The sequence below is a fragment of the Prionailurus viverrinus genome, chromosome B4 (assembly GCF_022837055.1).
Source record: "Prionailurus viverrinus isolate Anna chromosome B4, UM_Priviv_1.0, whole genome shotgun sequence".
In the NCBI taxonomy this organism is placed as follows: domain Eukaryota; kingdom Metazoa; phylum Chordata; class Mammalia; order Carnivora; family Felidae; genus Prionailurus; species Prionailurus viverrinus.
In genome coordinates, this window is record NC_062567.1 from 88,781,375 (window position 1) to 88,807,332 (window position 25,958).

At 41.1% G+C, this 25,958-nt stretch overlaps 1 protein-coding gene across 9 annotated transcripts in view; it reads right to left on the reverse strand.

Annotated features, from left to right (window-relative positions):
* Window positions 1–25,958, reverse strand: part of GRIP1 (glutamate receptor interacting protein 1) — a 687,701-nt gene that overhangs the window by 152,807 nt on the left and 508,936 nt on the right. For all 9 annotated transcript variants that reach the window (XM_047866742.1, XM_047866738.1, XM_047866739.1 and 6 more), the window contains 2 exons: window positions 5,132–5,267; window positions 2,368–2,513 (listed from right to left, as the gene is read on the reverse strand). In XM_047866742.1, coding sequence (XP_047722698.1) covers window positions 2,368–2,513; window positions 5,132–5,267 — 282 coding nt within the window. The remainder of the gene's footprint in view (window positions 1–2,367; window positions 2,514–5,131; window positions 5,268–25,958) is intronic.

Genomic DNA, 25,958 nt, shown 5'->3' on the forward strand with positions numbered 1-25,958 from the left:
TGCTCACGTTTGGTCCCAAAGCTTCAAACACCCTCTATATTCCCATTACTCTAAATGTTCATTTCCAGCCCAGATCTTTCTCCCAAACTCCTAACCCCATCTCTAGTGCTTTTCTTGACATTTCTTCTCTGCACATCAAAGAGACACAACCACTGTAGCATTTCAAACAATGAACGTCTTCTGATGGCCCCCTCGCAAATCAGCCCTGCCCACATTCTTGCCCAACCCCATGAATGGCAACCCTGCCTGTCCGGTTGCTCAGGCCCAAAATCTCAGGGGGTCTTTTTTTTTTTTTTTTTTTAATTTTTTTTTTTCAACGTTTATTTATTTTGGGGACAGAGAGAGACAGAGCATGAACGGGCGAGGGGCAGAGAGAGAGGGAGACACAGAAACGGAAACAGGCTCCAGGCTCTGAGCCATCAGCCCAGAGCCCGATGCGGGGCTTGAACTCACGGACCGTGAGATCGTGACCTGGCTGGAGTCGGATGCTTAACCGACTGCGCCACCCAGGCGCCCCCTGGGGGTCTTTGACTCCTCTATTTCTGTACAACCCACATCCGATCTGTCAGGAGGTCCTGATGGCTCTATCCTCAAAATAGATCAAGAAGGTAACTGCTTTTTGCCATCCTCACCACCGTCTCTCACCGGGATCACGACAACAGCCCCCCAGCTGGTCTCCCAGCTTCCACCCTAGCCGCTGCAGTCTGTTCTCAACACAACAGCCTGAGGGAGCCTTTGAAAACAGGAATTAGACCCTGTGCCTCCTGCCCCAACTCATACAATGCCATCCTCTATCACCCAGAGCCAAACTTAAGGTCCTTCCAACGGCCTCCAAATATACCTCATCCTTTACATTTTTGACCTCCTCTTCTACTTCTCTTCACGCTCACTCTGCTCCTGCCAAATTACCCTTCTTAACTTCTCTCCAACAACCCCAGTGTATTCCTGCCTTTGATCTTAGCACTGGCTGTTCTCTCTGCAGTTCTCTTTCCCCAGAAATCCACACGACCAACTTTCTCACTGCCTTCAAGTCACCGACACAGCCTCAGTGAGGCTTTTCCGAGCCACCCGATTTCAAACTGCAATCCCACACCTCTCCCCTCCTTCCCAATCCCTCTCCTGGCTCTTTCTTTTTTCTCCTAGCATTGATGACCCCTAGCATTCATGCTGTCCAGTTTACTTATCTACTGGGGTCTTGTTTTGTTATCCGTCTTCCCTTGTCTAAATGTAAACTCCACCAGTATACAACGCGGCGGCCGCAATGTAACAAATGCTCAATAAGTCATTGCTGAACAAATGAGTTATTATCAATGATTAATATTCAGTCTGAGTTCTCACTGGCATAGAAAAGCAAAGGGCTTTGTCAGGCTGGCATCTACGTTGACAGCTTAATAATAGAAGACGTGGTGTTAGCAGAGCATGGCTTAAATGCAGGCCCGCAGTAACACACAGCATAAGTATATGTCACAACGAATAAGCATATGGACTTTGGAGTCAGGGAGCCTGGCTTCACATACTGATTCTGCTGCCTATTTATTTGGGAAAGATACTTCACTCAAGCCTCTGTAAATGAGAAATTTAATGATAATAATGCCTCTCTTACAGTGCTAATGTATACATTATTTATCAAAAATTTTTATTGTGCCAGCTACTGTTCTAACTGCCCAACAAATACTAACTCATTTAATCCTCCCAACAGCTATATGAGCAGGAACTAACATTACGCCCATTTCCCAGATGTGGAAACTGAGACACAGAAAGCTTGAGCAACTTCCTCAAGGGCACGCAGCTAAAGGTGAAGCTGGGATCTGAACCTGGCTATTTGACATCCAAGTCCAGCTCTGCTAGGCTGACACTCCTTATGGTGAGAATGAAGCGTATCCGTGCAGGTCAAGTTCCTTATAAAGCCGGACATTTAGTAAGCTCTGGAAATGTGTTGGCTACTCTTGTTACATTACTATTATTTTTACTTGGTAAGAATGTGCTTTGAATCAATTTTCATGCTTCAGAAATTAACATAACTATACAAGAATCAACACAGAACACATTACACATGCTTTTCCCAACCCTAGTCCCTCTGTGCAGAGCTTGGATCGAACTTAATGTGCAGACCTTACAAATGGTGATATACACAGGTGACCTTAATGGAACACGAGTCCTGCATAATTTTATTGTTCTCTGAGCTCTTTTTGATTCTTCCGGAGTGGGCTATAGGTGTATCAATTTAAATAATTTCTAAATATCCAGAAACGGTGTTCTATCACTCCTGTAATGAGACAACGATGCCAAAAGGGAAAACATGGAGAACGAATTGTTTTAGGCAGAGGGGTGGCGTAGCTGTCCCGCCCCTGAACTGTGATTACTTACAGACTGGCGGCAGCTCATACTCGACTTCAAGAACCACTCTTTCCCCAACGTTCTTCAGCAAGCTGATGATCTCATCATGGCGGAACTTGGCCAGGTTGATCCCATTCACTGCTTTGATGTAGTCACCCACATCCAGCTGATCGCTTCTGCAAAATAGGCAAGGTGGCTTCAGTGGACCCGTCCTCTCTCCAGGCCTGCCCCTGTTTTCCACTTTCCCTTCCTGCAAATGCACGTAAGCCCGGGAGGCCTGCCTGGCAGGAGCCCCTGCCTCCTAGGATACGGAGGGATACTTTGAAATATCCCTCTATTGGATCTGCTACGGTCTCTCATTTTTTTCCCTAACCCTTTCCCTCTTTTGTTTTTAAAGAGCACATGAAATAAAATAAAGAGGTTTTGGGTTTTTTGTTTTGTTGTTGTTGTGGTTTTTTTTTTTTTTTTTTGGTTGCTCTGCCCATAAAGAGTTTGGTTCTCTAGAAACAGATGGTCCAGATCTTGGCATGCCCAGACTTTTTCTTTCCTTTCATTCTCTCTCATTTTTGCTGCCTGCCTCCTGGACATTTCCTAGCTCTCAGTATCTGCACTGGGAGTTTGTTGAGGGCTAAGGAGAGGGCCCACTTGTTCTGCTATTGAATGCTTACAGCAGGGCTGATAAAAAAAAGAACAAATTACAATGAAAGCATCGGGTTTCAGTACCATTCTCGCCTCTCTTCAACACCATAGAAGAACCATGGCTACTTTGGGGGTTTAGGCAGACTTTACTTCTAAGGCAAGAGCAAGCAATGAGACCAAAGACAGTACTTAAAGTTCGCGTCACGGATAAGGACCTTCAATAATACCTTCTCCCCAAACAGAAACACGTGTGCATTTATTTTACCTAAGTCCGGCCTGAATCATTCCTCTTTCGCAAGCTTTCCTCATCTGTGCCAGCCTGCGGTCCATGCTGTCCTTCCTCCCTCGGGTTCACTAACTCACTGGGCAACGTAACCACCCAACGCTCTGTGATGATGCTCACGTTGTGGCAATGCTGTTATTGTTCCCAAACTTTTCATGTTGTTCATACCCATCTTCTCTAGTAAATTATCAGCCCCCTTAGGGCAGAGTTATTATCTTTAATTATTTTCTTTTACTACTTATAAAATGGTATTGCCTTAAACAATGACTAATTTGGTCATTGATAATATAACCGGCACAGCATTACTTTTTTTTTTTTTTTATTTCTCCAAATTTTATTTGAATTCCAGTTAGTTAGCAGACAGTGCAACACTGGTTTCAGGAGTAGAATTCAGTGATTCATCACTTACATACAACGCCCAGTGCTCATCACAAGCGCCCTCCTTAATGCCCATCCCCCGTCTAGCCCATCCCCCAGACACCTCCCTCCATCAACCCTCAGTTTGTTCTCTACCATTAAGGGTCTCTTGTGGTTTGTTTCTCTCTCTTCTCTCCCCCCCTCCCCCGCCCCTTCCCATATGTTCATCTGTTTTCTTTCTTAAGGTCCACATATAAATGAAATCATATGGTATTTGTCTTTCTCTGATTAACTTATTTTGCTCAGCATAATGCACTCTCGCTCCATCCACATCATTGCAATCGGAAAGATTTCCTTCTTTTTGATGGCCAAGTAATACTCCATTGCATTGTGATATATACCACATCTTCTTTATCCATTCATCCATCGATGGACATGTGGGCAGTCTCCACAGTTGACCATACCAACAATACTTTTAATTATAGCATCAATACGACTGAAGATCTTCGCCCTATTTACCCGTGCTACAGGGCCTACCTATGAGAAAGTTCTGGAGACATATGAGACCCTAGCATCGGAGATTGGCCATGACTGTTATAAAATAAAGGAAGCTGTCGGTGTGGAAAGAAATCTCTTCCCTCGTGAAAAAAGGAGATGACGGTGCCTGTGTTGACATCAGCCTATTTCATAAACAGTACCTCAGATTATGAAGCAGTCAGTTGGCTTAAGCTTATACATTGTACAGATGGGTTGATCACCAAAAGTAATCACTATTTTTGATGATCCTTTGTAAGGTTAAGAAGGCCCAAACTATTTTTGTGATTACGTGGACAAGACTATTGGTGTCCGGGACTTAAGATACATTAACCTCACTTTTAACGAAACCTGACCATTGCATCTGAAGTAAATTTTGAATCTGTCTATAAGGCAAGCCCGCCTGGACCCAGCACGCAGGACATTCTGCCTTTGGCAAGAGCGAGTGCAGTCTGCAGCCCATCGCACGAGGACAGAACGACACCTTCCCATCTATGCTTCCTATCCTTTTGGAAACCTCATCTTTGTCTTGATGAAAAGGGAAATGTCACAAGTAGAAAAGCAGAGAAGATGGGAGACAAGCAAAATCGTCACTTAGGAACTCAGAGCTGGGTTTCCCTACTCCTGTAGGCTTACCACATCCCTGCACGGGCGCTCCCTGCATACGCATGATACGGGCCATCTGTTCCATTTACATGATCGGAGCACATCAGTCCCACTACAGCCCGTCTGCTGTCCAGCGGCATAGTTGGGGACTGGAGCCACAAAGACGTTTTAAAATTAAAGTCTTACGAGGGCCAGGCGGCTCCCCGGTGACTTGGCACGGGCCAGAAAAGCTTCTACAAACACGCCCGGGTGTGCTTCTGCCCGGCAGATGGCAGCTGTCATTTATTTATTAGTGACCGTTTCTGATGGAGCTTCGGTTTTTGGATTAGTCACACCCTGTGTTCCCTTTCCCACGTTTCCCCGAGAGGGAGTTACCTGGCAGCAATTCCCCCTTGCCGCAGGTTAGACACGCGTGGCTTGCCATCCTTGTCAATTCCGCCCGATACCGTCAGCCCGAGGGTAGTGCCTTCCTTCTTCATCAGCTCAACCACGGTGGAGCCCTTGAATTCCTCTGTTAAGAGAAAAGCATTTGCCTTATTAAAGAGAGAAGTGCGAGGCGCAGTTGCGCATGGTGAAGGGACTCCTTCCCATAAATTCTTTCCACTTTCTCTTGGACGAGAAAAGGTCTGTGGCCTCTTTTCCCTTGCAGTTTGCAGCGTGTCTCGTAAAGATGTGCGTGCAGATGAAGTCGACGCAGATATCCCGTTATAGGTTATTAAAATGGGTACCAGTGGGGTAATCCACTCAAGGTTCACAACAAAGAGTCTGACATGGGTTAGATACAAACAATGATATTTGCCCTTTGTTTTCTGCCATCCTCAAGGGACTTTCTCTGGTTTCTCTCCTTGTAACTCCAAAGGGAACAATAGAGAGTTGTAACATAAGGGCCCAGAACAGAATTTCAAATAATAATACAACAAAAAATAATCTACTTATTTATTTATTGACGTTTATTTATTTGGAGAGAGAGAGCATGCGAATGGGGTAGGAGCAGAGAGAGGGGGGAGAAAGACAGTCCCAAGCAGGCTCCACACCGTCAGCACAGAGCCCGATGCCCGGCTTGATATCACAAACCGTGAGACCATGACCTGAGCCGAAACCATGAGTCGGACGCTTAATCAACTGAGCCACCCCAAGGGCTTCCAAAATAATTTTAAATAGTAATACATATCATGCAGCAGCAGACCTCAAGTTCCTGGTACATTTCAGCTGAATAAGCCAATGGGCACAAGAGAAGAGAGCTTTCTACAGATTCAACAAAAAATATTACTGACTCCATTGTTTTCTATCTTTCAGAAAACAAAGTACAATGGCTTCACGTAACAACTCACATCACTTCTTACCAAAATGTGTCACAATATGGTAAGGTGGTGTTGGTCCTCAGAAACTCCAGATAACTGCCATAAATCCCTCATCTCACAGATCTTATCCAAAGTCTATACACCAAGAGGGAACCCAAGTCTTCTGATTTTAGGCACAACAGAAAGTGAGAAACCTTTAAGAATACCCTTTCTTTCAGAAGTAAAAATGAGTCAGGGGCGCCTGGGTGGCGCAGTCGGTTAAGCGTCCGACTTCAGCTCAGGTCACGATCTCGCGGTCCGCGAGTTCGAGCCCCGCATCGGGCTCTGGGCTGATGGCTCGGAGCCTGGAGCCTGTTTCCGATTCTGTGTCTCCCTCTCTCTCTGCCCCTCCCCCGTTCATGCTCTGTCTCTCTCTGTCCCAAAAATAAATAAAAACGTTGAAAAAAAAATTAAAAAAAAAAAAGAAGCAAAAATGAGTCGAGTCAACATTTACCTATCCAGACGTCAATTCTGATCAGCACTGTTTTCAAATTCTGTTATATTATTCCCCCTCTGCATACACACTTTCTGGGTAGGGACGGGAAACTCAAGCTTTCTAATTCCTCCCGACTCACATTATGAATTTCGGGAGTTCTCAACTTCTAGGACATCAAAGAGTCTCATATTAAAATGCAAGAATGGGGGCGCCTGGGTGGCTCAGTCGGTTAAGCGTCCGACTTCGGCTCAGGTCATGATCTCACAGTCCGTGAGTTCGAGCCCCACGTCGGGCTCTGTGCTGATGGCTCAGAGCCTGGAGCCTGCTTCAGATTCTGTGTCCCCCTCTCTTTCTCTGCCCCTCCCCTGTCCATAATCTGTCTCTCTCTGTCTCAAAAATAAATAAAAACATTAAAAAAAATTTTTTTTAAAAATGCAAGAATGGACTTTCTTCTTCGAAGTTAAGAAACCAAAAAGGTTATCGGCCTACCTCTTCCCCTTCCTTAATTACACATAACAGAGTTAATTATCATTTCAAAAATCTATATCAATGCTTATCATAAAAGTTCTTAAATTGTTGCTGCTGGTATACTATCCCACTAGCTGATGAAAAAAATCAAATCATGTTAATAAAAGGAATGATCATTCATCGGATCTTGGACGGAGAACAGAGTACTCCAGGAAGGAATGCGAGGGGGGCAGGACACTGATTTCCTCAGCAATGTACTGAGTACCATTCCAGGCAGGGCTTTCAAGATTCCCAGGTCCTGTGACCTTAGCACGCAAATACACCCTTTTTCATGACAGACTCATGACCCTGCATACATGAGCTGTTATTGCTTTTTAAAGTAAAAGCCAAGGAAGAGTGTGAATGCTGTCAGCTTCATTCATTACATTTCGTATGAGAGACCAAATAATGATTGAAATTCAATAGTCAAAATTCTTGTCATGTGCGTAAAAGCACAGGGCCTTTTACATCACTTAACAGACGCATTTGAAACAAAATTCCATCGTTGGGTGCATTTAACCTGTGCCCTTTTAAAACAGAATAAAACAACCCCTTCTACGTCCCATAAAAACATACATAGGCCCAACTGGTATTTAAAGAGGTCAACCTAACAACTGCTATAAGTCCTTCTTGGCAGAAGGGTAGGTGTAAATTATTTTAAAAATCAGGTTAAGTAATTAAAGTAATGAGAACTACATAACAGATGAGGACCATTCACATTACAGAGACATAATGTGCTCAACGATTCTGCCCAACAAAAGAACTCTTCGCATTTTGTCTAAATGTGTACGTTGATCATTTGAGCATTTGGTTATAGGTCTGTACGTGAAGAATTAGAAGCATAGTTCTTTAAGGGCCCATCTCAAGGTCAAATCTCAAAGGTCAATCAGAAATGTGCAAAGAAGCAATGATGAAACAGTAATACCAGGCAAGGTAGAAATAAATCTTAACTAATAAAATTTTCATTTCTACTCAGGTTTTCAAGAACATGCTTCCTGCATAAAATGGGCTACCAGTGCACAGGTGCAGCTTTATGGGATGTGCACAATGTAGTTTTCTCCAGAAGGAACCGAGGTCCTTACCAGACTTCTGGCTGAATCCTGAAAATCTAGAAAAACCTTAACTCCTGTTTGTTTGTTTTTTAAGTTTATTTCTTTATTTGGGGGGGGGGGGCGGGGAGCAGGGGAGGGGCAGAGTGAGAGGGAGAGAGTGAGAATCCCAAGCAAATTCTGCACTGTCAGCGTGGGGTTCGATGCAGGGCTTGAACTCACGAACCAGGAGATCATGGCCTGAGCCGAAACCAAGACTCTGACGCTTAACCAACAGAGCCACCCAGGCAGCCCATAGAAAAAGCTTAATTCCTTTAATTTAATCTGTGTTAAAATATAAACCCATCTGGGTTTCCTTGTGAACTGGTCAATTCCCCTCTAGTGAAAACAATTTTTTTTAATGTTTATTTATTTTTTGAGAGAGACAGAGCACGATTGGGGGAGGGGCAGAGAGAGAGGGAGACACAGAATCCGAAGCAGGTTCCAGGCTCTGAGCCATCAGCACAGAGCCTGATATGTGGCTCAAACCCACGAACCATGAGATCATGACCTGAGCCAAAGTCAGACGCTTAACCAACTGAGCCACCCAGGCGCCACAATTACCCTTTAATTTTAAAATGTTTCAATTCTTTCCCCAAGAGCCAGTTTTAATAACATGAAAGAAAGAAAATACTGATGTACCAGTTAATTGAGTAATCTGTACATTCATTGATTCAAGTATTTACTGAGTGCCTACGAAGAGCCAGACGATGAAACTCAAAAGACGAGAAAAGTTAGAGATGCTTACAGCCTAGTCACAGAGGCAAAGGAGTCACAGACCAGCATGCCAGAGTGTGGTTTGGGCTAAGAGGGGCATAGAAGAGAAGGTCCTGGCTGCAATAGAGACTGAAGACTCAGTGTTCCAAATGCAACATCTATTTCACAATTTTGTCTCCTGTCTAATCTGTCTGTATTTATCGATCAGGATTAGCTGAGCAGAACAGACTAAGGAGGAATCTAAATTAGGCAAAACTCAGGAGTAAAGACAAAATATTGCTGCAAGAAAATGCGCTGAATCACAAGAATGTTAACTGCCAAGTAGGTATCTCTAGACCCTCAAGGATTGACGAAATCTTTTACTGGTGTTTTGAAGGGAACAGGAGAAAAGAAGCAGTCAGAAGAGGGAGGAACATGCTTCTGGAATTTACTTTCTGCTAACCTGCACCCTGCATTAGATGAATCAATCATTTTATGTATCTTTTGGTGTTTAATGTTTACATAATGACGTAATAGTAAAGAGAAATGATGAACGATGCATTCATTTGCATGAGTTCACTTATTTATCAAAGATTACTTAACAACACTCTGCAGTGAAACACTGGAACTTGGACAAGTCAATACATCGTGACAATTTCTTCATGATTTAAACTGCAAACATCCCTCCCCGAATTAAGAAGAATGTAGCGAAGACAGTAGTATCCCCAAGTTAGTAAGCAGCACAGGGAATAGATGATGCTCAGCTGGCAAGGAGTGAGACGGTTCTGGACTTGGCATCTTCCTTAATCACCAGATTTAGTGATCTTAGCAAAGAAATTGCAGGTTTACTTCTGTAGGAGTACTCACTCAACATAACCAACGAGAATCACACTGCCAGTGTAGGATTTAGTTGTTTGCTGTTTTTCCTTGGATTTATAATTCAATACTCTTAATTGCTAAACTCCAGAAAGTTTTAAGAAAAGTAACAATGATGCCTGGTGAAAACAAGAGAATTTTGAGAAGTTCTTGCAAATAAGAAAATTGGTTACAAAATTAATATGCCGAAAACCATATCCTTTGTATAAGCAAATAGCCAGTTAGAAGTTATCACAGAGGGAAAAAAAACCCGTTGACAATAAGCAAAAAAAATAAAACATGAAAAAAAATTTAATGAAAAACCTACAAGATGTATGTGAAGAAAACTTCAAAAGCACTTCTGAGGAACATAGGATCAGAAAAAATGTAAAAGCATCCCACTCATTCATTCAATAAAAAACTGAGTGCTTGCTATATGCCAGGCATTGTTCTAGGCTTTGGAGACTGAGCAAAAATGAAAAAAAGTTTGGAAACCAAATAAAACAGAGAAAATCCTTGCCATCTAGGAACTAATACTCCGGTGGGTAGCATAATCTAATATCAAAAATATGTCAATCCTCCCTAAATTAATCTATGAAGTTCACAATATCAATAAAAATGCCAATAAGATTTTTTGGACAAAAGATCTATTTAATACTATTGCAAAAATGGAACATGCATCCTTGTAAAGGTTCTGTGAAAAATTATGGTCCCAAAGTAGACCTGTTTAATGTTGCTATGAAAGAATATAGAGAGCCCGCCCATGATGCCAACCTGAATGAGTTAATGGAGTTGTGACTGGATGTTACATTACTAATTGTATCTCCCCAGATGCCCCAGAAGCGTGAGCCTGGAGTGCGAAGTCTGACAAAGCCTCCGTCTCTGCCTCCCAGGCATTGGTCAGAGTCTGGATCTGCTTGGCTATACCAAAGGAAAGAGAAGAGAAGAAGAGAAAGAAGAGAAGAGAAGAGAAGAGAAGAGAAGAGAAGAGAAGAGAAGAGAAGAGGGGAGGGGACGGAAGGGAAGAGAGAAAGGAAGACAAAGAAAAAAGAAAAGAAGTAGCATAGCCATATGGCATTCAGAACCCATCATTAGACTGTCTTAGAGTTTTGTAATACTGGTTTGCATGAAATAAAGGTATGGCATAAGAATCTTATTTTGTTCTGTAAAACTCTTGGTGCCTGGACATTTTTGCTTCATTGCTTGTTTAAAAAAAGAAAAATAGGCTTAGACCAGAAAAAGAGAGTCAACTCTAATTGTTGGCAAGTCCCTAAATTTTAGGGGCTAAATGAACAGGGAATCACAAAGTGCACAATTTCAACAGTTGCTGAAAGTGGGGGAACAAAAAATGATGATGACAACAAAGAGTGACAAAGGCTATGACAAAAGTAAATAAAGGTGCAACCTGGGAGGACCCCTAATCAGGCTGAGCAGGTAGTGCTCTGAATGGCTCCCTGGAAGAATTATCCCTGAGCTATTCTGAAGACAGCCTCAGTTCAGCGAATGGAGGAGGGAAGGTGTTAGAGGCACAGGAACGGTTAATGGTAGGTGATTACACGGGTTCGGGGGAGAGGAGATCCATCAATTCAATTTGCACTTTGTCAATTCTGGCTGCGTGGTAGAATCAGTTGGGGAGCTTTTCAAATAGCAATGCCTGGGATCAACCGAGAACAAATCATCAGAATACCCCCTGATGGGAATGTTTTAAATTAAACTTTTAATTTTGAGGTAACCGTAGACTCTCACGCAGGTTTAAGAAATACTATAGAGAGATCCCTTGGACCCTTTGTCTGGTTCTCCCCTGTGGTAACATCATGCAAAACTGTAATACAATATCACAAGCAGTTTATTGACATTGATGCAGTCAAGATACAGTATCACAAGTTCCCTCATATTATCTGGTATAGCCATACCCACTGTTCTCCTCCCTGGACACCTTCCTTAACCCCTGGCAACCCTTGACCTATTTTCTATGCTTATAACTTTGTCATTTAAAGAATGCTAAGTCAATTTAATTCCACAGTATGAACACTTTGTGGTTGACTTTCTACATTCAGTATAATTTTCCATACCGTAACAATAGTTGGTTCCTTTTTATTGCCAAGTAGGAGTCCATGGCATAGATATACCACAGTCTGTTTAACCATTTAACTCTTGAAAGATGTGTTGGTTGCTGCTAGTGTAGGGCTATTGTGAATAAAGCTCTATAAAGATTCAGGCACAGGTTTTTGTGTGGTAGGGCTATTGTGAATAAAGCTGCTATAAAGATTCAGGCACAGGTTTTTGTGTGGACACAATTATTCATTTCTCTGGAATAAATGTCCAGAGAATGTCCAGTAAAATTGCTGGGTCATATGCTAGTTGTACATTTATCTTCTAAAAAATGGCTAAGTCGTTTTCCAAGGTAGCCATACCATTTTATATTTCCGACAGCAGTGTATGAAATATCAGTTTTTCTACATCCTGTCCAGTACTTGATGTTGTGACTGTTTTTTTATTTTAGCTATGCAGATAGGTGTATCAGTAATATCTAATTGTGGTTTTTATTTTTGCATAATTTGAGTCCTTTCCCTAGTGGGAAATGTTGAACATTTTTGTGTGTGTGTGTCCTTATTTTCCATCTGCATATTTGCTTTGGTGAAATGTCTCTTTATGTCTTTTGCCCATTTTCTAATTAGATCGTTCACTTTTTTACTGTTGAGTTTTGAGAGTTGCTTATATATTCGAGATACTAACCCCTTGTTGATTATGAGATTTGCAAATATTTTCTCCCAGTCTTAGACTTTCTTTTCATCCTTTTAATAAGGTCTTCTGCAGAACAAACATTTTTAATTTTGATGAAGTCCAATCACTCATTTTTCCTTTTACAGGTCATGCTGTTAGTGAGTCTAAGAACTCTTGGCTGAGCCCTAGATCCTGAACATTTTCTCCTATACTTCTTCTACAGTTTCTAAAAGTTCTATAATATTATGGTTTACATTTAAGTCTTTGAGCCATTTTGAATTAAATTTTGCATAAAGTGTGAGACTTAGTCAAAGATTCATATATTTTTTGAGGGCAAAGGGTTATAGATGGCCAATTGCTTCGGTAACCATTTGTTGAACAAGCTATCTTTACTCCACTGAATTGCTTTTGCATCTTTCCAAAAATAAGTCAATTCCTGGATTCTTTATGTTGTTCTACTGATGTATTTATTCCTCCACAGATACCACACAGACTTTATTACTGTAACTATATAATAAGTCTTGAAATTGGGTAGGCTGATTCCTCCTACTTTATTGTTCTAGCTAGTCTAGTTCCTTTGCCTTTCCATATAAATTTTGGAATACTCTTATCTTTATCTACAAAATTTTTCCTGGTATTTTGAAAGGACTTGTATTTAAGCCAGTATGTCAATTTGGAAAGAATAAACATCTTTACTATGTTGAGTCTTCTAATCCATGAGCATGTTATGTCTCTCCAATTAGGCAGAACTTCCTTGATTTAATTCATCAGCATTTTGTAGTTTTCAGCATACAAGTCCTATACATGTTTTGTTGGTTTTACACCTAATTATTTCCTTGTTGGGGGGAAAACTGCAAATGATATTGTTATTAATTTTGATGTACATCTGTTCATTTCTAGTATATAAATATGTAATTGATTTTTGGGGCGCCTGGGTGGCTCAGTCGGTTAAGCGTCCGACTTCAGCTCAGGTCATGATCTCGCGGTCCATGATTTCGAGCCCCGCGTCGGGTTCTGTGCTGACCGCTCAGAGCCTGGAGCCTGTTTCGGATTCTGTGTCTCCCTCTCTCTCTGACCCTCTCCCATTCATGTTCTGTCTCTCTCTGTCTCAAAAATAAGTAAACATTAAAATAAATAAATAAATAAATAAATAAATAAATAAATAATTGATTTTTGTATATTTATCTTGTATCTTGTAGTCTTGCTGAACTCACTTCACAGTTCAAGGAGTTTTTGTTGTTGTTGTTTTGTTTTTGTTTTTGTGGATTCCTTAGGGTTTTCTATGTATAGCCCATCATGTCATCTGCAAAAAAGGACAATTTTATTTGTTTTCAAACTGTATACCTTTTATTTTCCTTTCCTACCTAAAGCATGAGGTAGCACTTTCAGCACAATGGTGAATAGGAGTAGTGAGAGTGGATATCCTTCCTTCTTCCCTATCTTAGGGGAACGACATTAAATATTTCATCATTAAGCATTATGTTAGCTGTGGGTTTTCGTAGATACTCTTCGTCAAGTTGAGGAAGTGTCCCTCTATTCCTATTTTTCTGAGGGTTTTTATCATGATGAGTAGGAATTTTGTCAATTTTTTTTGCACTGATTAATTGATCATGTGATTTTTCTTCTTTAATGTGATAATGCACTGGATTGCACTGATTCTCTAATATTAAACCAATATTGCAACCCTGAAATAAATCTCACTTGCTAATTATATACAATTCATTTTATGTATTGATGGATTCTACTACTAATATTTTGGTAAGGATTTATTTTGCATCTATATTCATGAGAGATATAGTGTGTAATTTTATTTCTGTACTATCTTTGGTTTTGGTATCAGGATAATAATGCTAGCTTCATAACATGAATTGGAATACATTTCTTTCTTTCCTATTTTATGGAAGAGTTTATGTGGAATTGATGTTTATTTTTTTAAACATTTGGTATAATTTTCCAAGGAAGCCATTTAAATCTGAACATTTTTCTTTTTGGACGTTTTAAATTACAAACTAAATTTCCTTAATAGTTACGGGACTATTTAAATTAACTATGTCGTATTGTGATGAGTTGTGGTCATTTGTGCTTTTCAAGGAATTGGTCCATTTCAATTGGATGCAAATCCTTGCAGGTGGGGAACTGGACATAGGCATTTTTTTTTTTAAAGCTCCCAGGTGATTCTAACATGTATTCGAGATTAAGAGACACTGATTTAGGGTTCGGTGCATGAGGAAAATTGGTAGAAAACAGACTGGGAAGCAAACAAAGGAAGTGTTCAGATTTACGTTCTAGGAAAGGTAAGCCTGTTATTTACTGTGAAGCAGTAGACTTGGAAATGATGGCATGAAGCACCGGGGAAAAAGTCACTAGATTTGAGTCAAGGAGAACCACTAGAAGCCACCTCAGTGATACATTAATTAAGTTAGGCTTTGCTGTGTCAACAAAATGAAAAATGAGTAATTGCTCGACCACAACAGAGACTCATACGCCAGTCTAAGGTGGGTGTTCCTGATCCTTAGTCAGCTCCTCTCCACGTGATGGTTCAGGGATCTCCGCTCTTTTCAATTTTATGACTCTGTCATCTTCTAGGGCTCTGGTTTCCAAACTGCGCACTAAGGTGCCTCAAGGTTCCCTAGTGAACTCACAGGAGCACCATGGATTATTGTCAATTTCTGAGGAGCATAGAGCCATGCTTGACATCTTTCAGACACAACACTATGTACCGGCTGCCAGCAGTGTTGCTCAACATTGGCTCATATTATATCGCTTTTGTTGATGTCCTATCTTTCCAAAGTTAGGTTTTGGGTTTTAGAAAAAGGGAGTTCCACGTGAAAATCAATGTGGAACAGGAAATGAGGCTGCCACTCTTTAATTTGATTTGGAAGTTTGAGAAGCTATGCGATGCCCAGTAACCACACACGTACCACTACTAAGTATTCTGGTTCTTCCAGTTTATACGTATTGTTTTTCAAATGTCTATTAAGTGGTTAGGATGCAATATGTACTATACCATTTGGACGTCACTACCTAATAAATGGAACTATTGATATTTCATTTCACCTAGAGCCGCTATGAAAAAATTACCGAGGCACTAAGGGCTGTCAATGGAGAAAGTTTAGAAACTCGTGACCTAGGACTTTATCTTGTCTCCATTCACCCGGTTTAAGGGGCAAAAGGGCTTTCTTAAAAGCCAAAATGGCCTACTTCTGTTCATAGTCCAGTGGCAAGAACTTGTTTCGTGTCTGCACCTAAGTATCAGGGAGGCTAAGAATTGGAGTGTAGACAGATGCCAAAACAATAAAGGTGGGGTGGGTTTTTAGAAACAGGTAGGAAACACCTGAGAGACTGAAATCCATCCGTAGCTGTTTGGATGGCACGGGCTCCAGATATATTGAGGAAGAACTGCCCTGAGTGGGAGACAAATCAGTGTGTGGGGAGCAAGGATCTGTGAGGAACAAGAGGACCTCAAGGATTCCAACTTTTTTGGTGGGATATTGATGTCTGTCCATAAGAAGGGGAATCTGGAAAATGAGACAAAGTTTGTGTTGTGCCTCATCGGAGAGGGGGTAGTCACATGATATCATGCCACAGAGAGAGAAGTAAAATGTGATTTAAATATCAGGGAAACACCTAGTGTTAGTATAGTTTTCATCATACTTTAAGCAAAGCGGGTAGTCTGTAAGACCCCCACCCTATAGCTGTAACATAAAAATAGAAAGGGCATTTTAAAAGCAACCACCATAGGCACATCCAGCAAGATAAGCATTGGCAAACCCCTTTACTTCTCACAGTTCTATTAGCTACGTTGAATTTTAAAAAGAGATCATAAACAGTGAAATGGAAATACTATTGATGAAAACTCTATGCAACGAGTCATAAATTTCCAAATGCTAATGACAGCGACAGTGTTTTTCCTCCTCTGTATGTCCAGTGCTTAGAATGGTGCCTGGCACATTAGTAGGTACTTCCTGGTAACTGCTGAATGAATGAATGAATGAATGAATGAATGAATCCCCCAATCCCAACAGAGGGATGATGACCAGGCAATGAGCACTGGCTTGTAGCAAACAGAATTATTGCTGGATAGGGCAGAAGCAAAATGAGAAAGGAGCAGAATTCGAACAGGAGTAGACAGGGTTATTTCCCTAAGCTTACATGGTTGATCATCATCACTATTATTTATTTATTTATTTATTTATTTATTTAACCATTTCTTTAATAAGGTGGATTGAGGCCCACACCATAATACCACAGCTATATCTATGTATTGCTTCTGGAGAGGATATTATTGCTCACACTACAGTTTTATCTATATATTACTTTTAGCGGTGCCACTTGGAAGTTTATCCCCCTCAGGAAGTAAGCAGATGCTTTTTCCAATACTCATTTCAAGTTTCCTCCTAACAACCCCTGGTTCAGCAAAGCTGCTGGGATCAAAGCTGGGTTTCTGTGATGAATGGCTGCATTTTCAGTCTCGGTTCCTGCCACCCAGACTTGCAGAGAAAGGTCTTCTGGCACTTTCCACCTCTGTGTGGTGACATGAAGGATGTACCAGCATTTCTTTCATCCCCTGGGAATCTGAGCATAAGTTAGATTAGTGACAGGGATGTACGGCACATAAATATGACCCAGCACAAATACTCATGTGAAACAAAATTATGATTGGTATTTATCTTACACAGTGATGGGGACAGCTGGATTAATATCTGTATGTTTCTTAGAGCACCTTGAGAGAAAGAGAATATATAAATATGTAGTACCGAATATAAAAATCTGAGCCCCTTGAAATTATGTGATGAATAGATCAGGATTTAAAAATAGATACAGCTGAGATGTGGATTCTGGTATAACTGATTCAGATGCCACATGTCTCCTAAAGCATCAAGAAAAAAATATCCTTGATTTTAAAATATGGCAGAACTAGAATTCTTTCAGTTCCCACTTCTTCAAAATCAATGGTTTGTCAAAATGTGTTACTAAGTTTCCCAGTGTTGCAACTTATTAACAAATTATTGAATTTTTCTGGGTCTTAGCTTCCTTATCTCTAAAATAGGGGTAATAAGAGTACTTACCCTTAGGGTGTTGTGAAAATTGTGATAAAATTCTTATAAGGAATTTATGATATTACTTTATTATAGAAACTGGCACAAATATAGTATGTCACACATGACCTAATATGCATTATATTAATAATAATTATTATATTTAATATAGTACCTGCCACATATTTAGTGTTCAATACACATGTTAGTCATAGTATTACTACTATTGTTGTTATTAGTAGGATATAAAAAAATTCCAGGTATGCAGATTACCAATCTTCTACTGTATTTTGATTGCTATGAATAGAAGACAAGATAATTAGCAGTGGTATTTAACCATTTGTTAAGTCATATATTCCTTTGAGAATCTAGTGAAATCCATGGGCCTCCTCCCCAGAAAAGTTTTGCTTAGGGCACCTGAGTGGCTCAGTCAGTTGAAAGTCCAACTTTGGCTCAGGTCACGATCTCACGGTTTGAGAGTTCAAGCCCCACATCAGGCTTGCTGCTGTCAGCCTACCAGCGAAAAGCCTGCTTCAAATCCTCTGTCCCTGTCTCTCTCTGCCCCTCCGTGCCTCAAAAATGAATAAACACTAAAAAAAAAAAGAAAAAAATTGGTATACAATTTTAGGGGAATTCATGGGCACATCACTCTGGACCACATTCCTGTACTCAAGAGACCATAAGGATCTTAAGTTGCATCATATTTGAGCCACAGGAAAATCACAGAATATCTGCTAGGCTGATATTTCACAATCTGTGCACATATCAGGGAGGGGTCATGAAATAGCACATAATGCCCAAACCTATCATTCATATGTTCCTTTGTGGTCATTTAATAATTGAAATGAAACCATATGCAAAATACCAAAAACAGGAAGTGACTCACGTCAGTGAAACTTCCTCTCTTCCTGAGCAGGCTGGCCTATGTGGTAGACATTTATATCTGAGAATCCATAAGGACCAGCAAGAGGGACTGTGCAGGAGATGCGGTAAATGGCCTTGTCTTAAGAGCTCCTGGCAGTTTTTCTTTGGGAAAAACTCTCCATCTGTGACTTTTTACTTGTAGGCGGTTGTCATCACATTTTCAAAGTTGTTGACACAGTGGAAAACTGGATTCTACAAGTTAAACGACTGGCGCAGCTAATTTTGAAATTACCTTGATTTTCACTGGTTTCCTAGAGAAGTTAACTGCATTCTTGTAGCTACTTGTGGGCCACTTTGGTTCAAAAATATTTTTGAGCATCCACTATTGCCAGACTGTGCTGGCATTTCAACGACCAATAATCACCGCCTTCACCTTTCTGCAGCTCACATTCTACATGTCTAAGGGGTGAATGTCTACACTAATTATTTCAATTAAGTGTTTTTGGTCCACAGAATGGCCTGGGAGCCGGAGCAATAACAGTTCAACGTGTGCTCCTAGGAAAGCTTCCTGCAGGTTACAGATGTGTAGTTGGAGGTTGAAGTTCATCCTGCAGGTGATTTTCTTGTGATATTACTATCATTTCCATCTTATAGTTGGAGATATAGAGGTACCAAAAATTGCTTAGCAGATTAATAAGGTATGGCTGGGTTTTTGCGTGTCTTTCTAGACGTCCTTTTGACCAGTGTTTTATGTTGCATAGCTGTTTAGATATAAAAAGCCAGAGCTACTGTGTAGGATTGGCTTAGAGTGACCAGTTGGCCTTGTCTGGGAGTCTAGCTGAACAAAAGGTATGAGAGATAGGTCTTGTCCAGCTGAGGGGTGGCAAGACAGAAGCATGCTGGGAAGGAAGGACATCTGAGACAGACAGATGTCAGGTGAGGCTGCACGGGCAGCTAGCGAGAGCTAGTCATAAATGGGTTAGGTAGCTTAGTCAATGCCCAGGATGGGGATGCTGAACGCTGCTTAGGCACTGTAGCTGCTTCAAAGACAACTGGGGTCTCATACAGTGTGAAAAGGAAATGGACGGATGATAAAACTTTGACAAGAAATTAGACTTCTTAAATAATCAGGGCAAAGTGGGACTTAGAGCTACGCTTGCGTGGCCTCCTCCTTCCATGGATACCTCCGTACCCACGAGTCCAGCACGAGCTAGACAACCTGACTGCATAGTGAAATTAAAATACGAAAATATTTCTGACACCTTCTAAGATTATCCATCCTTTTAAAGCAGCTAATACTTTTCAAAATGTTCTCATATCCACGATCTCATTTAACCTTTAGTACAACTCTGTGAAGAGGATAGGATTTTATAGATTTTATAGATTAGGAAACGGAAATTTGAAAATTAGTTTGTTATGCAGAACTTTGTATCTGTTTTCGGTACACGACAATTGCCTCCTCATATAACTGAATGCTAGAAATGCTCAGACTCATCATAAAGTAATTGATAAACGATGGATACAAGAAGGTAATGAAATACTGCTGAGAAAAGGGCTGAAAAATAAGGTCATCCTGAGGCAGACACCAAGCCACCAGAATAACAGCAAGCCAGTGAATCAGTCCCTCTCATTTTGTTACAGATGGCATAGGCACTTATTTGGCTTTCTTTGGTTTTATAAGACTTGATCCATTTCAAATAAAGGACCAGATGGAAAACTAATAGTGCACTCACTGCAGATAACCAAGAAGCAAGGCATCAAGGGAGCCCCGTAGACTCTCCATGGAGAAGCTAGGAAGCAGGGCTGCAGTGAATTTGAGTTTTACTGGAACCCTCTTGAGACCTCACTGCAATTCAGAACACAAGGAGGCTGTGCTGCCCACATCAAGGACAGCTCCCACATCCTACCTTCGGCTTCCTCCACTCTGACAAGGACAACAGACTGCTCTCCTAGCCCCCCTCCTGGTCCAACTCTTTCTTCTGCCCCACGTGGGAAACAACTATATTCTTGTCCCAAAGGAAAAGGCTTCCCGTTAGGGTGAGCAGCAGGGAATGAACAGACAAACCAGAGTCATTATTGTTTCTTCTCTGTTCAGTCCTTTGTATTAGTACCTCAATCACCGTAGGGAACACAACCTCACCCAACTGCCTTGTAGCTTCACTCCGAATATGAAATGTTTTAGTCCTGTCTATCCCTCCCACTCTCCCTCCCTCCATCCTTCCATTGCATATTTATTGACAATTTGCTAAATGCTAGGCACCTTGCCTTCTAGCAATAAACAAGACTGACTTGGTCCCTGCCCTCAAAGAATTTATATTCTAGTAAGAAATTCAGACCCTACACAATGAAAAATCATAACCAGTATGACTAGGAATAATTAGCAAGACAAAGGGGAAGGGTTCTCGCCCGGGGCTAATTAGGAAACAACTGCTTGAAACATATCTGCAGTTGGTTCCTTGAGTTCCCATGGTTGCATGGTTGTGTAAAATTTGAAAAGGATAGTTTTGGATTCTTTTCCTTAGAGTTGTCTCCCCTCGAACTGCACAAGCTTCAGGTGCCAAAAAACCTAGGTCTTCCTAGGATAACACCACCTCACATCCAAATAGCACCTAAGGGTTGCCTCATAGAGGCGCACACATTTTCTCATTTGATTCTCACGGAAACCTAGGGTCTTAGGGATGAAAACACAGAAGCCTTCCAAGATTAGGTGACTGGCCTAAGGATACCCTATCAGGCAAATCATTTGCTAGAACTTAAAACCAGGTGCTCTAACCTTAAATTCCCTTCTTTCTACTACATCGCTTTGGTTCACTTGTGCTGTCTTGGCTTGACGAGGTGCCAAAGTGACACGTGGCAAAAAAAGTTCCAAATTCTAACAAAAACGTGCTAAGACTATTCTTCTTTTTCTTCTTGAATGTAAGTATGAAACAGTAAAACAAACTGTAGTTCAAAGAGTGTGAAAGTCACTTTCACCTGACAGGTGAAAGAACACTCACTGGTTTGTATTGAGTTAGGGACCTGCCAACTCCTCATCTGGAAGGCCACACCGGTTCCAGAAAATAACAACCTTGTGTTAAAATCCTTGAGAAATATGCCCTGCTGAATATCTAAAGGAAAGGCCTACTCTTTTGGGGTTGTTTAATTTTTGTTCAACCAGTGATACATACACACACATACGAATGTGTTTTTCTCATGTCTGAAATCTGGATACATATTTCCTAAAAAAATATTATGAGCCTCTGTTTTGCCCCATTGCATACTTTCCTTTAACAGATTCATCATGTGGTCTGCATACAATACCCACCCATGTTATCAAGTATGAACAGAGCAAAGGACAGTTTCTTTTTAAAAGCACAGTGCCCTACCAACGCCTTTAAAATCCATTAAAGAATATCTCACCAAGCCCAGGAGAGCATTACAATAATTGCTTCTCTTACCCAGGTGAAAAAGGACATATCTGTCAACTAAAGAAGTGCAGAAGCAATTAGCGCCTCAACACTCTACTGGGAAATTGCTTAAATTAAGGAAATAACAGGGATGCTTTATGGTTATCGTATTTCTAATATTTAGTTACTAGCATGGCTGGAGAGTGCCTCAATCACTCCCATCCACTCTCCCCATCACAACAGGGTCAAGAGCTGGTGTGTACATGACTCGGGGTGTGTTTGGATGTCTGCATGTATGGCACATATGATACTTCAGTCATTTCATTCTTCAGAGACTCGGTGCAGAAATAGGATTGGTAGATGCACTAATGAAATCAACATGAAAGGCTCTATATGTCTTAGATCAGTAACCTCTCAGGCATAAAAAACAAAACAAAACACACATTTCTGAATTATGTGCTACCACAGTGGAACTGCCTTATCTTTTCTCTTCCAAAGCTGGGCTACCACGTGGGACGTTCACATTTAACAAGCCTTCTATACAAAGAACAGAGGCATGTGACTGAGCTGGGGAGTGAATCAGACAAGTCGAAACCCTTGTTTGTCAGCAGCAAGATCTAGAGAGAACCTGGAAATCCAATCTGTCATCTTTCTCTCTTCTGGGAAACACCCAGGAATGTTATACAGCCTTTACTGTGAAGTATAGGTATACAAACCTGTTCGGAGCTTTGAGAGAAGCTGAATATAGGGCCTGAGAGTCTACCAATCTTAGTAAAGGTAAAATATATTTCTTTCTCTTCTCCCTACCCCATTCCTAAAGATTGACTGTTGAAGAGGGACCAAAGCCACTCAGAATTCCCAGAGAAAATTATACAGGATGCTCTAGTTCCCATTTGTATACAGGTGAAGACAAGTAAAAATGAAAAAGCTAGCATGTAAAAACAAAAGCAGCAATGAACCCAGGAAGATGCTGGAGGAGACCATGAAGGAGGAGGGCCGTTCTTCACCTTGCCTGGTGACTGAATTACATCACAGATGATCTGCAAGTTAAAGACCGACATCCATTTGGTTATCTTCACTATGTGCCTATAATCAGCATCGAGCACCTGTCTGAATACTCCCAGTGTGAGAAACTAATCTTCTCAGAAAGCTACCATGTCTTCTTCAGACAGTTTCAATGAGTGAGTAAACACTACATTTATCAAAGACCTTATAGGGACTAAGCTTAATTTAGTATGCTGTGGCAGACAGATTACAGGGTGGTCCTCTATGATCCCTAACTCCTGATCATGAGCCCTTGTGTTGCTCCTTTTCCTGAATGTGCATGTGACCTACGACTCGTACCTAACCAGTAGAATATGGCAAAGGTGCCAGCATGTATGCTATTACACGTACGTGATTTTGTACGTAAGACTAGTGCCCATCTACCTGGAGGCTTTCGTACCCTTATGAGCTTTGAGGAAGCAGAGAGCCATGTTGGGGCTGAAGGTGGCCTTTGGCTGATAGCCAGCAAGAAACTGAAGCCTTGAATGGAATTCAGCCAACACCCTGAGTGAGTTTGGAAGCAGATCCTTCCCCAGTCGAGTCCCATATGAGACTGCAGCCCTGGCTGACACCTCGATTGCAGCTTTATGAGAAGACCAAAGAAGCTGTACCTAGATTATCGACCCACATAAAAAATTTAAAATGTTTCTTTATTCTTCAGAGAGAGAGAGAGAGAGAGAGAGAGAGAGAGAGAGAGAGAGAAGAAGGGGCAGAGAGAGAGAGGGAGACAGAGAATCCCAAGCAGGCTCCACACTATTAGCACAGAGCTTGATGCAGGGCTCAGTCTCACAAACCATGTAACCTGAGCTGAAACCAAGTGTCAGACACCTAACTGACTGAGCCACCCAGGAGTCCCACTGACCCACAGAAAATTTTAAGCTGCTAAGTCTGTGGTAATACTGTTACCTAGCAATAAAAAACCAATATAGACGCTCTCTATGCATTAACTTTGTTAGTCTTCATTACTCTCCCATTTCATACAATGGGAAAACTGATACATAAGCATGACACTTAAATAACCTGGCAAAGTCCACATAGCAGTAGGTGGCAGGGCTGGAACTTAAAAGGACAGGTGAACTCCAGAGCCTGTGTTCCTAATCAGCAATGTATATTGCTTTTCTAAACTTACGCTCTACCTTAAGTTGCTTCCGAATCTGATTTCCTGTAACTTATCCTCATAGAAGAGGTCAAAACTCCAAATGCAGGTGCTAACTAGATGCAATAAATGAATGAAACAGGCTGTGGCAACCTGGGTGGGAGGGTGTGGTGTGGGCATGAAATACACTGAAGAGCAACAGTCATTGCCTCATGGTATTTGCTGGCTGAAGAAATGTGTCTATAGGCTTCCCTGAGCCAACGGGGTGATGCTGGTTGGTGACCTCCAACATAGGAGCTCCAGTTATGCCTCTGAGATCATGAAGAACACATTGACCCCTTTTCTACAGGGATAAAATATTTGAAACTAGTGATCATTTTTGTTTCATATCTTCGATTTTCTCCTACTTATATGAATGGTGACAACCTCACATTTTTGTTGTTCTCTTTTGCCGATGGTCTCCTTGACACATGTATAAATACTTAGAAGGTTCTTGACTCTGCAGTGTCATCTTTCAGAGATCCCTCCTTCTCTTCTCCATCTGCAGGGTTGGGTCTGGTGTGCCTACCCAGATATCGTTCTGTAGGTAGCTGTAATCCACACAATGCTTGTCATTACAGTACTTACAACAATTACCCAGGTTATTACATATTCTAGCATAAGAGTCAAGTGATACATAAGCATATGGAGCAAAGCCTGAGTGAGGGTGCCTTCTATTCCTCCTTTCATCTCAAAGGAGACCACTGTCAACATTTATGCCGAAACTTCCATTCTCTTTTCAGACACTAACATTTAACCTAAACTGGAATAATCAACACCATAACTTTCTGTTTTCAACATAACACTATATCTTGGAGATCTTTTCATGATATGGCCCATAGGTCTACTTCATATTTTTAGCAGTTTTGTAATTTTTCTTAGAATGGCTATGCCCTAATTTGTTTGACCATTCTTTAATTGATAGGTATTTTAGGTTGTTTCCAATATTTCACTATAAGCAACGCTTCAGTGAACATCTCTGTACATACTGATTTGCTATTCATTATTTCCAGTCCTGCCCATTTTCAACCACACATCACCTGTCCACTCATTGCTGACTGAAGGGAGTCTCAGTTCCCACTTTTCAACAGTGAGGCATCAGAATTGGGAGAGGTCCCTTACTATCCCCAGAGTCACCCTCCTCCAATGCTAATGATTCTCTATCTCAAAGGCAGTGAGTGATAGTGACAGTGGTTGTTGGGAGGCCACTGACATTTTTTCAAAGCATTTCTTTACCACATCTTATAGGTAGGCAACTTTATGGTTACATATTTGTGCACAATGGGAGAGGTCCCTTACTATCCCCAGAGTCACCCTCCTCCAATGCTAATGATTCTCTATCTCAAAGGCAGTGAGTGATAGTGACAGTGGTTGTTGGGAGGCCACTGACATTTTTTCAAAGCATTTCTTTACCACATCTTATAGGTAGGCAACTTTATGGTTACATATTTGTGCACAAAGATGAGGATTGCTGTAGGATATATTCCCAGAAATGGTGGGAAAAGTGGATATATATTTTTAGTTTTTTAAATGTTTATTAATTTTGAAAGAAAGAGCACAAGCAGGGGGCGGGCAGAGAGAGAAGGAGAGACAGAATCCCAAAAGGGCTCTGTACTGTCAATGTGGAGCCTGACAGGGCTTGATCCCATGAACTGTGAGGTCATGATCTGAGCCAAAATGAAGAGTTGGACACTTAACTGACTGAGCCACCCAGGCACCCCAGATATATTTTTAAACATTTTGATTGATGCTACCAATGTGTCTTCTAAGAAATTTATACTCCTACCAACAATATATAATTCTATTTTCCTGTATCCTGTTGGCACTGTATATAACTTAAGTATTTGCCATTTCCTTTTTTTTTTTTGTTTTTGTAAACTCCTAATATCTTTCCCATTTGTTTTTTGCTCCTGAGAGCAGAAGAAGGGTTCTTGCCACCAGAATTACTACCACCTTCATGTGGGCTTCTAGAAAGAATAGTTCTTGGATATGCTTTTTGTAATACGGACAATTTTATCATGTGAGAACTATAGGAGGTGTTACGGACAAACTAGAAGAATTTTTCCAAGTTCTCCAGGCCAGAACAAG